General features: G+C 46.5%; 1 protein-coding gene across 1 annotated transcript in view; it reads right to left on the bottom strand.

Moving 5' to 3' along the window:
• Positions 1-755: 755 nt before the first annotated feature.
• VASH2 (vasohibin 2) overlaps positions 756-12,906 on the bottom strand; it is a 36,323-nt gene continuing 24,172 nt past the window's right edge. Inside the window, exons 5-7 of the mRNA XM_072856923.1 lie at positions 10,027-10,408; positions 8,009-8,124; positions 756-3,243 (exon numbers count right to left, since the gene is read on the bottom strand). Of these exons, the coding sequence (XP_072713024.1) occupies positions 3,174-3,243; positions 8,009-8,124; positions 10,027-10,408 (568 nt within the window). The 3' untranslated portion in view covers positions 756-3,173. The remainder of the gene's footprint in view (positions 3,244-8,008; positions 8,125-10,026; positions 10,409-12,906) is intronic.

Below are 12,906 nucleotides of genomic sequence, written 5' to 3'. Positions count from 1 at the left end.
TCTCATTTACACAGAGCAGCACTTATTTAGACTAGGCCAAACACCTAGTTATTTACAATGCTGGTTTGAATCTTAAGTTTTATGCTAATTTAAAAGAAAATGCTTTGGACTTGCTGATCAATGGTTTCCATACTTGGCTTGTATTCAGATATTGTGTGTTGCTGTGACATTTTAAAATGGCCTGATTCCTCAAGGCAGTAAAGATGGCCTTCTGAAAAAACATAACCTGCTTCCCTGGTATCCATGTGAAACCATTAAGGCAGTAAGATGTATTTGTTATACTTCATTAGTGTATGTTGTTATTAAAGGACTATAATAATTTGCTTTCCTTTATGAAAGGGGTAACTGTCACCTCAAGCATTTTCCCCCATTTTGATGACAATAACATGGGGAAAGGGCCAAGGTACTGCTGAAAGAAAAAAGCAGAAGGTACTTGGCATGATGCAGTCATCAGTGCTGCTAGTTCAGGGGTGTATATTGTTGCATAACAATGTATTTTCAGGGTTTAGAGACTTGTTTCAGTCTTTCTTTGTATAATCCATAAATAGTTAGCTATAGGGTGGGTTTTAAGGGCTTTATGTTCAGTGATTTCTTCCTAGAATAATAAATGAGGTAGGTATTTAACAATCTTACAAAAAACCTGCTTTAGTTTGTTCCCATTTGTCCTGTCTTGATTTTTAGAAATCGCTTTGATCTTTTGTGGAATAGAAACCTGGACAGGACAAAAAAATAACCCTAAGTCATTAAAAAAAAAGACTACCATGATATTTTATTGGCGTTTTCATGCTGTGCATAAACATACAAGTGATTAAAAAAAAGTCATGCATGTTTGCTACACTATTTGACCACTTTGCAGTAAGTTAGAAGAACAGTCACTAGAACCACACTTAAGACAAATGCCATCATAACCAAGTTTCAAGAGAATATTTCAGCTGAACTTCAAAACAAGAACCAAAAGCAATTTGTCACACACCTCTACAGCATTAAAAAGTTTCAGTGTAAGTTAGAGGTTAACTCAAATTGTGCTGGACAATGGTAAAAACTGTATACCAACCACCATTACTTGAGCTGAAGTAAACCATGGTTTCATAGAAAAAAACTTGCAATGTATCAGATAACCTTGTGCTATAGGATACAGCTGATCAAAGTAAGCTTTTCACATCATTTTTACCCATGAGAAATCTAAGGGCTACATGAAAAAAATTGTTTAGGTCACAAGACACTGAGCAGCACAGTTTAAAACTGAAACTCTGCAGCTGATGTCAAATTAGACAATTTCTACCAAAAGAGTATTTCCCTCTCTTCGGTTTCACTTCTGAACCAAAAAAATTCCTACTGTGAATACAACAGTGGAAAAGTTTACAGAAAGAGGGATGGGAAAGGCCTCCCTGTAATTGATATGGTAATCTTGTTTAAAGAAGTGTAACAACACATTTGAAAAGTCTTCTTTCTAGACCTTCTGAAGTCTACTTAGTAGAAAGCCTTTTACTGTTTGTAGAAGGTTGCTGGGTCTCAGTGTTGTCATCCTGTCCTAGGTAGGTGAGATTCAATGACTTTTTTGAGCAATGAGGTCTGTGTACAAGCAATTGTCTCCTTCTGTATCCATTCAATTGCTGACAGATATAAGCATTCTAGGAGCTTAAATCATTCAATTCAAATAAGTGTTATTGTCACTGTATTACCACGTCCTGTCTTCATCGAGATCCCAAAAAAGTAAGTGCCCAGGAGGTGAGGTACACAATGCCCATGGCAGTATCATCTATAAGCACAGCACAAAGGGTAGAGGCTGGACTTGTACAATAATCCAGTTTCTATTTAGGCACCTAATGAAATATTTTCAGGAATGCAGCACTTGAATGCTTCCAGAGAACTTCACTAATCTGGACGGACCCCAATGAAAGTCTTACTGCATCACTCGAACGCAGCCACCATCACAGGTCCTTAGCTACGTCTTGGAACAAAAGGACTGAGTAGGGAGGAAGCAGGCAAGCTTGATTTTCAGCTATTTCAGACGTACAATTTATTGCTGAAGTTGTTCCAATACAAGCTTCCTTATTCAGGTCTGACCAAGCTGTTGTTACAACAACATGTATAGGAAAAACTCCCTACAGTAGCATGGCTGGAAGGTTAACTTCAGCCTGCCATGTCTGATCTTAATATAAGATGTTGAGGCATCACCATCTGAGACTGCTCAGCCTTTCAAAGACAAGGTTCAAAGTTACACACAAATTCTGAAAAGCATATAGACACTCAGGTTAGCAATTCTGACATTTTTTCCATTATTCTAGGAACATATACGAGAAACAAACTGACTAGTTGTGAACGCTTGTCTCTACAAACAGCAATCTCTGTTTTGTGCTTCAGCAGTGTAGTCCAGAGAGACTAAAAGCTTGTGAGAAAGTATAAAAAAATTCTGAAAGCTTAAAAATTCATTATTCATCAATTATCATCATTTAAAAAACCAAAACCTCCTATTTTGCCTAATAAGATGTCAGTGTTGAAGAATACACTTGCATATTACTATTACTTAACATCTTTCAGCAACATGCACAAAATAATAATACAGGTGGCAGTAAAACATCCAGTGCTGTTTTAATACTACCAGAAATGCTGGGAAACAGTACAAATTAGTTACAAAACAGTAATATTGAGTTTTGCATATCTGTTAAGTTTAGTGAGGTAATGTTGATACTTTAAAAACTCACACCACTTCTGCACTGCTTGGTTTTATTGCTGAATTAAATATTAATACTGAATGATTTTTTTTTAACTGCACTGCACCCCAGCACATCTTAACACTAAGAATATGATTTCTTAGTTATCCCAATGCTACTACCCAGCACAATGCCCAAATTCAATTAATACTTGTACAGGGAAATTATATTTGAAGAAACTCTCATGCCACTGGAGTCACCTGCTACATGATGGAGGGAAAAAAAAATCTTATATTCTGAGACATAATTTTAGGTTCTCATCACTGATGCCTTTTCTTTGAATTGAAAGAAAATAAATACTGCCACCCAAAAAGGCCCCCCTTCTATTTTCTAGGTAAAACTCCTATTATAAGAGTCCACAAGTTAATAAATAGTCCCATTCCTTTTTCCTTCCAACGGAGTGCGGGTAAAGTGCAGCAGGAAGCACCAGGGAAGCCCTCTGTCCAGCGTATGGCTTTGTTAGATGCGGAGCTGGTAGCCTACCTCATTGAGCGTAGCCAGGTCTCCTTTCTTGTCCACCACCGCAGGCCTGCAAGCAAAAGAGGGAAGAGGGCACAGCTCACCAGCAATCCCACACTGCCGTGCAGGAGTGGAGCGAGCAGCTGTCAAATCAGGAACGTTTTACTTCCAAGTAGGACTGACTAGATCTAATTTTCTCATCATAAGCACAATCCTGCTGATTTTGCGATCGGGCTACTCGTGTGGGTTGCCTCTGAAGCCAAGCACCAGCAAAGAACAAGTCGTCCCATCCTGGGGTCTGTGATCTGAGCCTGGGAGCGCCCCTCTCCCTCTGTCTTGAGAGGGTGCCTAAATGAGCAGCTAAGACTAGACACATCCCGCCCATGACCTACCCCAGAGCAGGACTCTGGCTTTTAGAATAAAGCGGAAGCTGCTGAAAGCAAACGGGCAAGGCCTCTCAGATGGCCACAGCGTGTTGTCTCTCTGAACCTGCCCTTTCCTCTTGGCTAGGCCTGTGTGAAGGGCTAGAGCCCACCAAATAGAAAACACAACATGAACTCCCTTCTGTCTCCAGGCATCTTACAGTCTGGCCATTCACTTGAGTAATCACACATACACATATGCTGTTAGCTCATTTAAGTACATCAACTGCCTGAACCAAATGAAACCTTGAGAGAAATCAGTCTCTCCCTATTTAGCAAGCAATGGAAAAGCTCCTGCAACGAAGTTGTCAAACAGAAACAATCCTGGTGATTTATAGTCTATGAGCTTATAGAGCTTATTCCAGGCTCTTAGCTATTTTCACATTAAGCCATATGTTTGCTTTTCTAAAGAAAAAAATTGTCTAAAATACATGTTTCTCCTAGTAGACTCTACAGCATGTCCGCTTCACTGCAAAAACTCAGCTAAAGCCTTAGTAGTACAACGTGAAGCTGGTAGTGGCTCCAGTGCTTTCCTACAGCTCCTCAGACATGGTTTCCAGCTCTTGCACTTACTCTTTGCTCACTGGGCAGCAGATGTGACCCCTGAGCTTGCACACGCAAGGCTGACACTTACCTTCTCGTCGCACACTGCCTGCCCGTTTCTGCCGAAGCCGCTCTGGGCAGCCAGCATGGCCACAGGAGAGGCAGCACGCAGCAGGCAGTGGAAATGGGCATGTTGCCATGGGCGTGCAGTGACTCCCCATCTCTCTTGGATAATCAGAGAAGGTAGAACCATCCAGGTGTGCTTTAATTAAAACCATATTCTGGCTAAAACCCAATTCTCTAGCTTGTAGCTACAAGACAGACTGTTCTCTGTAAGGTTCCTCTTCAGGGTTTTAGGAAAAGGCAAGGATTTGTTGGAGCAGAGACACCACAGCTCCTGTTCTCCTTGGCTGGCAAGTGACCTGATGTCACACATCCCCTCTGAAGCAAGGGACCTCTGCTGTACTGGCCCATCAGACCACATCTCCTGTGGTCTGAAGTGCCGTGACGATGAGCACGTGAATAAGCTTTGCATAGCTGCTAGGTACACAATATTCATGAGTTGTCTGCACTGGATCTGCCTGATTTTGCACATCCTGGTCTAATATAATCCTGCCCCCTTGCACATCCTACTATAATGGACTGAGAGAATTTTCCTTTCACCAGCTAAATTAGGCCAGAAGCGCACAAGGCCAGTGTTGTTATGATACCCACAGAGCATGCATGTGTTAAGCCTCAATATGATATTAAAAGGAAATAGATCTGGTGAACTGACATTTAGGAGCAGAGATTGCTTCAGGCTGCCGCATGACACTCCCTTCCAAACTCATATCAACACTCCCAAACCCCTCCAGCTCCAAGAACTTCTGTTGAGGATGAAGCACTGCGTTGCCTGTTCCAGCACAGTGGCTTGCAATTTACTGCACCCTCCTGCTTTGGGACTTCAGAGGATGGACAAGTGGACGCAGTAAAGCTTCAGACTTACCAAACAGATTCACACCACCCTATATCCTCTTTATTCATCCTGTCTGCTGGCCACCCTTAGCAGGATTGCAGCAGCTGTGGGCTGAGCGCGCATGGACTGTTGCATAGCTCAGTTAATGAGCTGCAATTTGACTACACACCAGTCTCCTAGACAGGCACATACTGCTTATTGCATTGCCACCCGTGTCCTGCAACGTACCCTATCTGCCTTGCAGCTGTATTTCCAGGCTAAAATGTGGGCTTGCTAGTGGCCACCACTGGCATTTACCTAACAAACTAGTAAGGAACCAGGACGAGAAGTTAAAGGGTTGATGCTGTAAAATCCACTTCTGTTCTTAAGCACTGCTTCAGCCTTTGTCCTTCAGAAACAATCCAGCAAAGACATTCCAGTTCACATATTTTTCACTGGGAGATTTCTCCCAGCAGGCCTGTATAATTTTATAGTTGGCAAAAACCAGGCTGTAATAACAGCTTGTCATCAGCAGGTGAAGCCTCTCAAATGAATGTGTTATTCAGCCCCTGCCAGCTTACACTAGAGCAAAACACTTCTCTCCCCCTCCCCTGCAAGCTCTAAAATGCTGTAATTACAGCGTGTAACTAAGAGATCCACAAAGAAACAAAACACTGTGTTGATAAGCATGGCCAATCTTTAGCTAGGATTTCAGCCTAAAGCCTAGCAGGCCTGAATGTCTTTCCTCTTCTGTGTGTGTAACACAAAGGCCTCTCACCGCAACAAGGTTCTCAGAGATCCATCAATATGTGGAAGAAAATAGCCCATTTCCCCTCTTGTATCTCTCACCCCATGTCAACTGCTGTACATGCTGGTATGTGTCATTCAGCTCATCCCTGATGAAGGGATGCCATTCCCCCTTCAGGTCTCAGAGACCTCGCATTGCAGAAACCAGAAGATCTCGATTTTGGAAATGAAAGGGTTTTATCACCAGCAGGGAACTCCCTACAGCAGCACACTCCTCTGCAGCATCACTTCCGCCAGGGCAAAAGGCAGCGTCAGCCTTCAAGCCACCAGCGCCACTGCACAGAAACATCATTTTAACATCAGGAACCCAGTTCTTCTCTGTTAGAAAACTGATGCCAGGGAGAGTAGCCTCTTGGGTCTGCCCAAGGGCCCTGGACCTGCCGAAAGCTCCTTCACTCCCCTTTCCCTTCCAAGCGTACTGGCCAGGCTTGTGAGGGGGCTGTGCAAGACCCGCAGGGCTGTTACGCAGCCACAAAGCACATGCTGAAAGAGCTCCCACCCGCTCTGAGACGCTTCAACGCCTTCCACCAAAGCAGATATGAAGGTCTCGTGTGGAGTCTGTTCTCCATCTCCTGCGCCCCGCATCATGCTACAGCCAGGTCCTGGATCTTGTATCACGGTGACCCAGGGTTTATTTTAGAATAACATAATAATTTGCTCTTGATACAGAGCAACACAGCAGAAGCACTGAGCAGGTAACAGGTGCTGAAATCACTGCAAGGCCACCAGTACTTCACTTGTCTTTCTGTCCTGGAAAAGCAAAACTGCCAAGGAGGAACCAGCCACTGCAAAGCAGCCACATGCCCAGCAGCTCTCTCGGGAAACCAGCCCAACTGGCGAGTCTCTAAGCCCAGCGAGACTCACTCTTCTCTCCAGACATACGTGATCCGCTCCAGCAACTGCAGAAGCACTATCAGAAACCCAAAGGTGAAACCATTCCTCAGAGCAAATCTAGGAGGTGAAGAAGCCTGGAGTAGCCAAGCCCATTACAACTATAATTATCCATGCACTAAACAAGGAGCTCTCGGTGATGAAGCCCGAAGTACAGCATCGTGGACCGAGTGTGAATTCACATGTAAAAATAAAAGCCTGCTGTGAAATCATCTGCTGCTAAAGTATCTTGAAGTTATCTTTAGAAGGTTAGTCTAATGTCTTTGTTAGCTGCTTTAAAATAAATAAATAAGTGCTGAGACAGTAGTCTGGGAGCCTATTTAAAAAGCAATGATCATAAATATGTGACTAATCTGGGTTACATATAGGCTTTCACAGCTGTCAGCTTCCTGGCATGAAGCAGTACAGCTAAAACTCAACTCTTCCACATCTAAGGTATGGGAGTCTGAATTGCCAATGGCTGTAAAAGGCCTGTGATCTGGAAGCTCAGTTTTATCCATTTAGAGGTATTGCATGCAGTTAGTCCATCCTTCCCGGTGCAGTTAAAGAAAAACTATTAGCTACAACACATAAGGGAAGTGGCCTGGGTTTTTTTAAGCCGATTAAAATCAAAGAATACAATGCAAGTGATGTTTCTGCTTTGGCGAGAAGAGAAAAAGTTTACTTTTTCACCATCCCTGTAAGTCAGACAGTCCTCAGCAAAAACCACTCCATCAGAACAGCTCTGTACAAAGGCTCATCACGGAGAATCCAATTTCTGTCTCAGCGACCACGACAGCAGGGCACCCCACCACCACTAGCAGATACATCCTCCAGTTTTTAATACCTATGTCTGAACACCCTTAAATGCGATCAAACTACTTTCCCTCCTGTACAGGTCCCCTGCATGCCAGGCTAGGTTCATTTCTCCAGAAAGTGGACTGTATAAAGACCAAAAAAAGAAAAAGTGAAACCCACACTTCCACTTTCACAGTCATCCAACACCCCATAGCATTTAACCAAGCAAAGGCCATCGGGGCCTCCAAGGACACCACGCAGAGGGACCACTGGGCAGCAGTAAGCACAGCAATGCCAGGACATCAGCAGTACCGGTAGCTTCTGGAGCCTCTCAGACAACCAAGATACCTGGTGCAGTTTTCCTATATATGCCAGCGCACACCTATAAGTTTTGTACAGCAAAATAATACATCATCACCCTCAACTTCTGACCCACCAGTGATGGCAGCAGGAATACTCACGATTTGTCTCTTCTGCATGCGCGTCTCTGAGGGCTGGCTTGCCTTCGGCGAGGAGACAATGACTTACCCCGTGATCTCTCTTTCATGGGAGAATGGGCACTTGAGGGTTTCAGAATCTGCGAGAGAGAAGGGAGGGAAGGAAAAGGCATTCAATAAAGGCAATGATTCACTGAAAATAAAAAATAAAAATAAAGGGCCTCATACAGGAGCGGGGACGGCACACAAAGAGCCTTCAGTCCCTTGGGGCTTATTCAAACCCTGCCCAGGTTAAGAGGAACCCAAAGCTGTTATCATGTGATAGCTGTTCAGGGGTCCCCTGCAAAAATTAGTTGGTGTCACCAATTCAGTTCCCAGCTAAATACTGAAAGAAAGGTCTCATCTACAGCTTGCTTCAGAGCTGGCAACAGCAAGGCATAAGAAAAACGTCTTTGAGCCTCAGCTGAAGGAAACTCACACAGCCAAATTGCCCTCTCCAGTTTTCCTCTCTGCAAACAGAGGCGATCGCCTCCCAGGCTGGCAGCTGAACTCTGTGACAGTGGGACTTTTCAGTAGGTCTCCTGTCCATTCGCACACTTGCCTGCATCCCCCAGGCCCTCCAACCTCAGAAGTCCATCAGCATGACACTCACACTCTGGGCTATTTTTACAACCTGATCCTCCAAAGTCAGCCCCCTCACAAGGGGAGCCCTCTGAATCAAGTGGCTCAAATTCTGAATTAACTCAAGGGAAGAGTCAGATGCAGGGCCTTCAGCCTTCAAGGGTTCAGGGCTGTGGCCCTGGCCTTGAGGCACCTACAAGGACTGCACCCAATGTCTCAGCTCAGCACGCACGCAGAGTTGGTCCCTCTATCAAAAGCAAGTACTAAATTCAGTAAGTCATCTACCCATATGGACTTCTTCCACTACAGCCTGCTTCAGCTGTTTGCTCTCTAGATGGTATTAAAAGTGCATGAATAGAGAAGACAGGAGAAAAAAGCTTCATTACATCTGTAATCAAGCACATGTGCTTAAGGTGACAGTATGGTACAAGCTGGCCCTCAAAACTCCTTGGCAGGGCAGGAGAGGTGGCAGCAGGACGTCGGGGCTACAATGCCACTGGCGACGCTCACCTCAAAGTCAGGGCAAGGGGGCAGGTGCATCAGCCAAAAAGGCACGTGGTTGCTACGCAGGAGCCATTCCGCAGCAGGGCAGGGGACAGGAACCCAGAATAACTTGGACGCGATGCCACATGCCTCTACACGAGAGCCAGCCCCATACTTAGCAACACACCTGCTCTGCTCCCGCTGCCAGCAGCGGGCTGGAAAGGCACCAAATCCCCTTCCACCATGGCCGCAACCATCCCCACACCATCCCCAGAGGCACGGTCAGGGACACCCCTCATCCCCAAGGGCAGCCAAACCCTCCAGCCCCCTGGCAGCCTGCCCTGTCTCCCCGTCATTTCCCTCCAGGCTCTTCAGTCCAACCAGCCAGCGGGGAAGCACCAGCCTGTGAGGGACTCGCTTTCCTCACCCTTCCCATGTAACCTACTTTGTGATTTAGCTGAGGGTGGTAGGCATCAGGTGGAGCAGGGGAGAAGCAACCACTCACATGGCTGTTCCATGGCACCCCTTGCAGCTGAGGTGTAAAGAGCAGAGATCCCTACCTACAACCAGGCCACCCACCCCACCAGTTCCAGCCCCAGCCCCAGGCACACTAGTTCTTCCCAGACACCTTCTTCCAGAGTCGGTGAGAAAAGCAAACTGAGCAATAGCTCCTTGATAGCCAGGGACAAGTATGGGTTCAAGTGTTTCCCAGGCTGAAGGGGAGATTTTTCAACTAAAAAAATAGCTATAAGGCCTTGAAAATACACCAAACCCTGTGGGAGAACCACAGAGATAGATGTAAGCACACCCCCAGCCCACCTGATACCACCTTAATCTCAGGCCAGGGTCAGTCTGCTGACATGGAGCAAGACCAATCTCTGCAGGATAGGACTCGGCACACCCCCCTCCGAGTCCACCACCCGGGCACGCAGACCTACCTTCATCCTCATATCCCTGGCAAACTTCTCCAGCTCCTTCCTGACTTCTGTGCGCATCATTTTGGATACATTGAGTACCAGCTGTTTCCACTCGATGGGCTGAAAGCTGTGCGGCTCATGCGGGACGTATAGTCCAATTTTTACTTTTTTCACTGAATGCAAGTACTTTTTATAGGAGTCTTCAAAGTCAAAGATGAGGTCGCTCAGAGTTCGGTAAGTTAGAGGTTTGTCCATCAGATCTGATCGTCTGCTCATGCCCAGAGAGCCATACCGGCCGTTGCAGTAAATCCCGAGCACCACATGATGAAAATAGTTCCCTGAGAAGTGGGTTTTAAAGCTGATGGGGAATCGTTCCACAGAGGGCTGCCCGTTCGTTAAGTATCTGGTGTGCACTGCGTCAAGGCAACAACGACGCTGGGAAGGGAGCACGCACAATTACACCTGTAAGACATCTTTAGCAGTTTTTTTTAACTGCCAAGACAAGTGCTTTCTTGCAAACACAAATTTATTCTCGCTGTGCCCCAGAAACAGTCAATGCTGCCAAAGCCCATTTCACTGCTTGGAGAATAAGATGCAATGGTTCTGGGGGTTCAGGGAAGGGCCTGACTCTTATCCACGCTTAGGGAGGAGGGAAAACAACCCACAACAGCATTTGGGTCAGCACACCAGAAGAGAGGCCAGATCTGTGGGAGCTCCCCCATCTGATACCAACATCAAATTCCCGTGCTCCTCAAAGGGAACAGTGTTTCTATTTCATGCTGGAGCTTGGTACAGCTCAGGTTACTGATCCTTACTTTCCCACATCTTCAAACAGTGCAAAAAATACCTGAATTTATTATTCTCCAAGGTGATGGTCTGCCTTTCCATCTGTAAGCCGGCCCTCAGCATGGCCACTCCTCATACAAGAATGTTTTTGCATGTTACCCTTGTAACACATTGCTGAGATGAACAAAGTAAAGCTCCCAGGCGGATAATTAATTAGATAAGCACAGAGACATGGTCAGGAACAAATGCTTTTAAAAAGCAAAACATGTCCCCTGAATCACTGGCTGGCCATTTCAAATGCACCACGTGTAGAGGCTGGGGCCAAGCGCCATAACAGTATAGTAGGTGATCTCAGAGCGGAACTACGCGCAAATCCTGGGTCATCTCTTTGGGAGGCTGCTGGCCTGTGCCAGCGGGAGGAGAGACTGAGATTCCCCCACGCAAGCAGGTTTGCATCAGCACCTACGTTGCATGCAGCTCCCTGCTGCTAATCCCTGGACAGCTGAAACCCACCCTGGCTCCATGTGCTGACACCTGGGACAGCAGGCACCCTTCCCCTCTGCAGCTGAGACCCCCACCCACGCCTGGGGAATGGAGGAGGGATGACCAGAAAAGGCTGCAGCAAGACGCTCCAGCCTGGGGTTACTCCGGGCAGAGGTACCTGCTGTAACCCCAGAGCCATCCCCAGAGGCAGATGCAGTCAAGGCGGTCGGTCAGGGCGATGCAACTACAAAATACCCTGGCCTGAGGGGCAGCACTGCCAGGATAGTGTCAGGGCAGCCTGAAGAACAGAGGAGTGGGGTTGGTCCCCGCTGGAGCTGAGGGAACCAGCTCAGACCAGGGTCCCGCTCTGGAGATCTCCAGCACCCCCACCTCCCCCTTCCCCATGCCCAAAAAGGAGGTCTTTAACAGCAGCGAAACAAGAGCCACTGCACAGCTGAGATGCCCTGGGATGTGACTGCAGCCGGCCTTCCTCCCCTATCTGCATAGCACGGCTGTCCAACAGCTGCTGGGAAACTGAGAACACAAAAAGCCTTTGTACCAATACCATAAAACACAATTCGGGCTCGGTTCTGGTTCTGCCCAGCCTGACACCCCACCTCACCACCAGTGCAAGTCCCTGGGATGCTGACCCCCCTGCCCACACCCTGCATTTCACCTCTTCTCTCTACAGGGATGCAGGAAAAGCATCCAGCAGCTCTCATCTGTCTCTAAAGAATTTTCTCAAGGGGGTATTTCATCCACCTGACGCTTGTTGAACTTCACATATTCAAACTTTTGCCCTCCAGGTGAACACAGAAACCAACTAGTAGGAGATTCTGAGGTCAGAGAGCAAGGAGTTAAACCTCTACAAAAAAATGCAAGAAAAACACATTGGCAAAAATCTTTCAGAACAGCCACAGGCAAGCTTTTCGGTTTCATGTCAAACATTTAATTGCATTCAGTGCCAGATATCACTGGCTTTAGCAGTCTCAAGAAACCGTATTAGAGGATATAGGAATGAACAACACCATGGGCACAGCTCCTGGTGCACTTCGGTATCTGCACGACAGTAAGTCTGGACGAGCGTGCAAAGCAGAGCACACACCTCCCTACAGCGCGCACAACCCCTCGCCCAGCCAAGGCCACGTGCGCCCACCTCTGCCCATCTGCTGCCCCACCTACATCAAACATGAGCGCCCTGCAGCAACTGTCAAAGCTCACCTCGATACCAGCTACACCGACACAGAACAGAAGTAGCTCTATTGCCTTCGGTGGTCTCGCTGGATCGCTGTTGCGTTAGGACTAGCTTCTCCAAGAAAAACCCCACACCGTCAGTAGAATTAAAGATAAATACACTGCAAGGTCAGAATGGGGCCCAGCGACGTTACAGCAACTGGAAAACTCAGCCCACAGTCACCTCATTTAAAAGGTCACCTTGCTCCAGGCCTTAAAAGGAGCATGCTGCGTACATCAAAGTCACGTTACAGTAATTTTTGTCCTACAGACAGATTCTTGCAGAAGCCCATTGTATTTATCATTCTGTGTAACTGAAAAAGCAGTATCTTTTATTAACACCTATGAAGCTTTCAAACATCACCACTATTTTTCCCCCTCATTATGAAAGGGTTTTCT

This window comes from Ciconia boyciana, chromosome 3, assembly GCF_034638445.1.
Source record: "Ciconia boyciana chromosome 3, ASM3463844v1, whole genome shotgun sequence".
Taxonomy (NCBI): Eukaryota; Metazoa; Chordata; class Aves; order Ciconiiformes; family Ciconiidae; genus Ciconia; species Ciconia boyciana.
The sequence above is the reverse complement of the archived record's forward strand: the minus strand, read 5'-3'. Positions and strand labels throughout refer to the sequence as shown.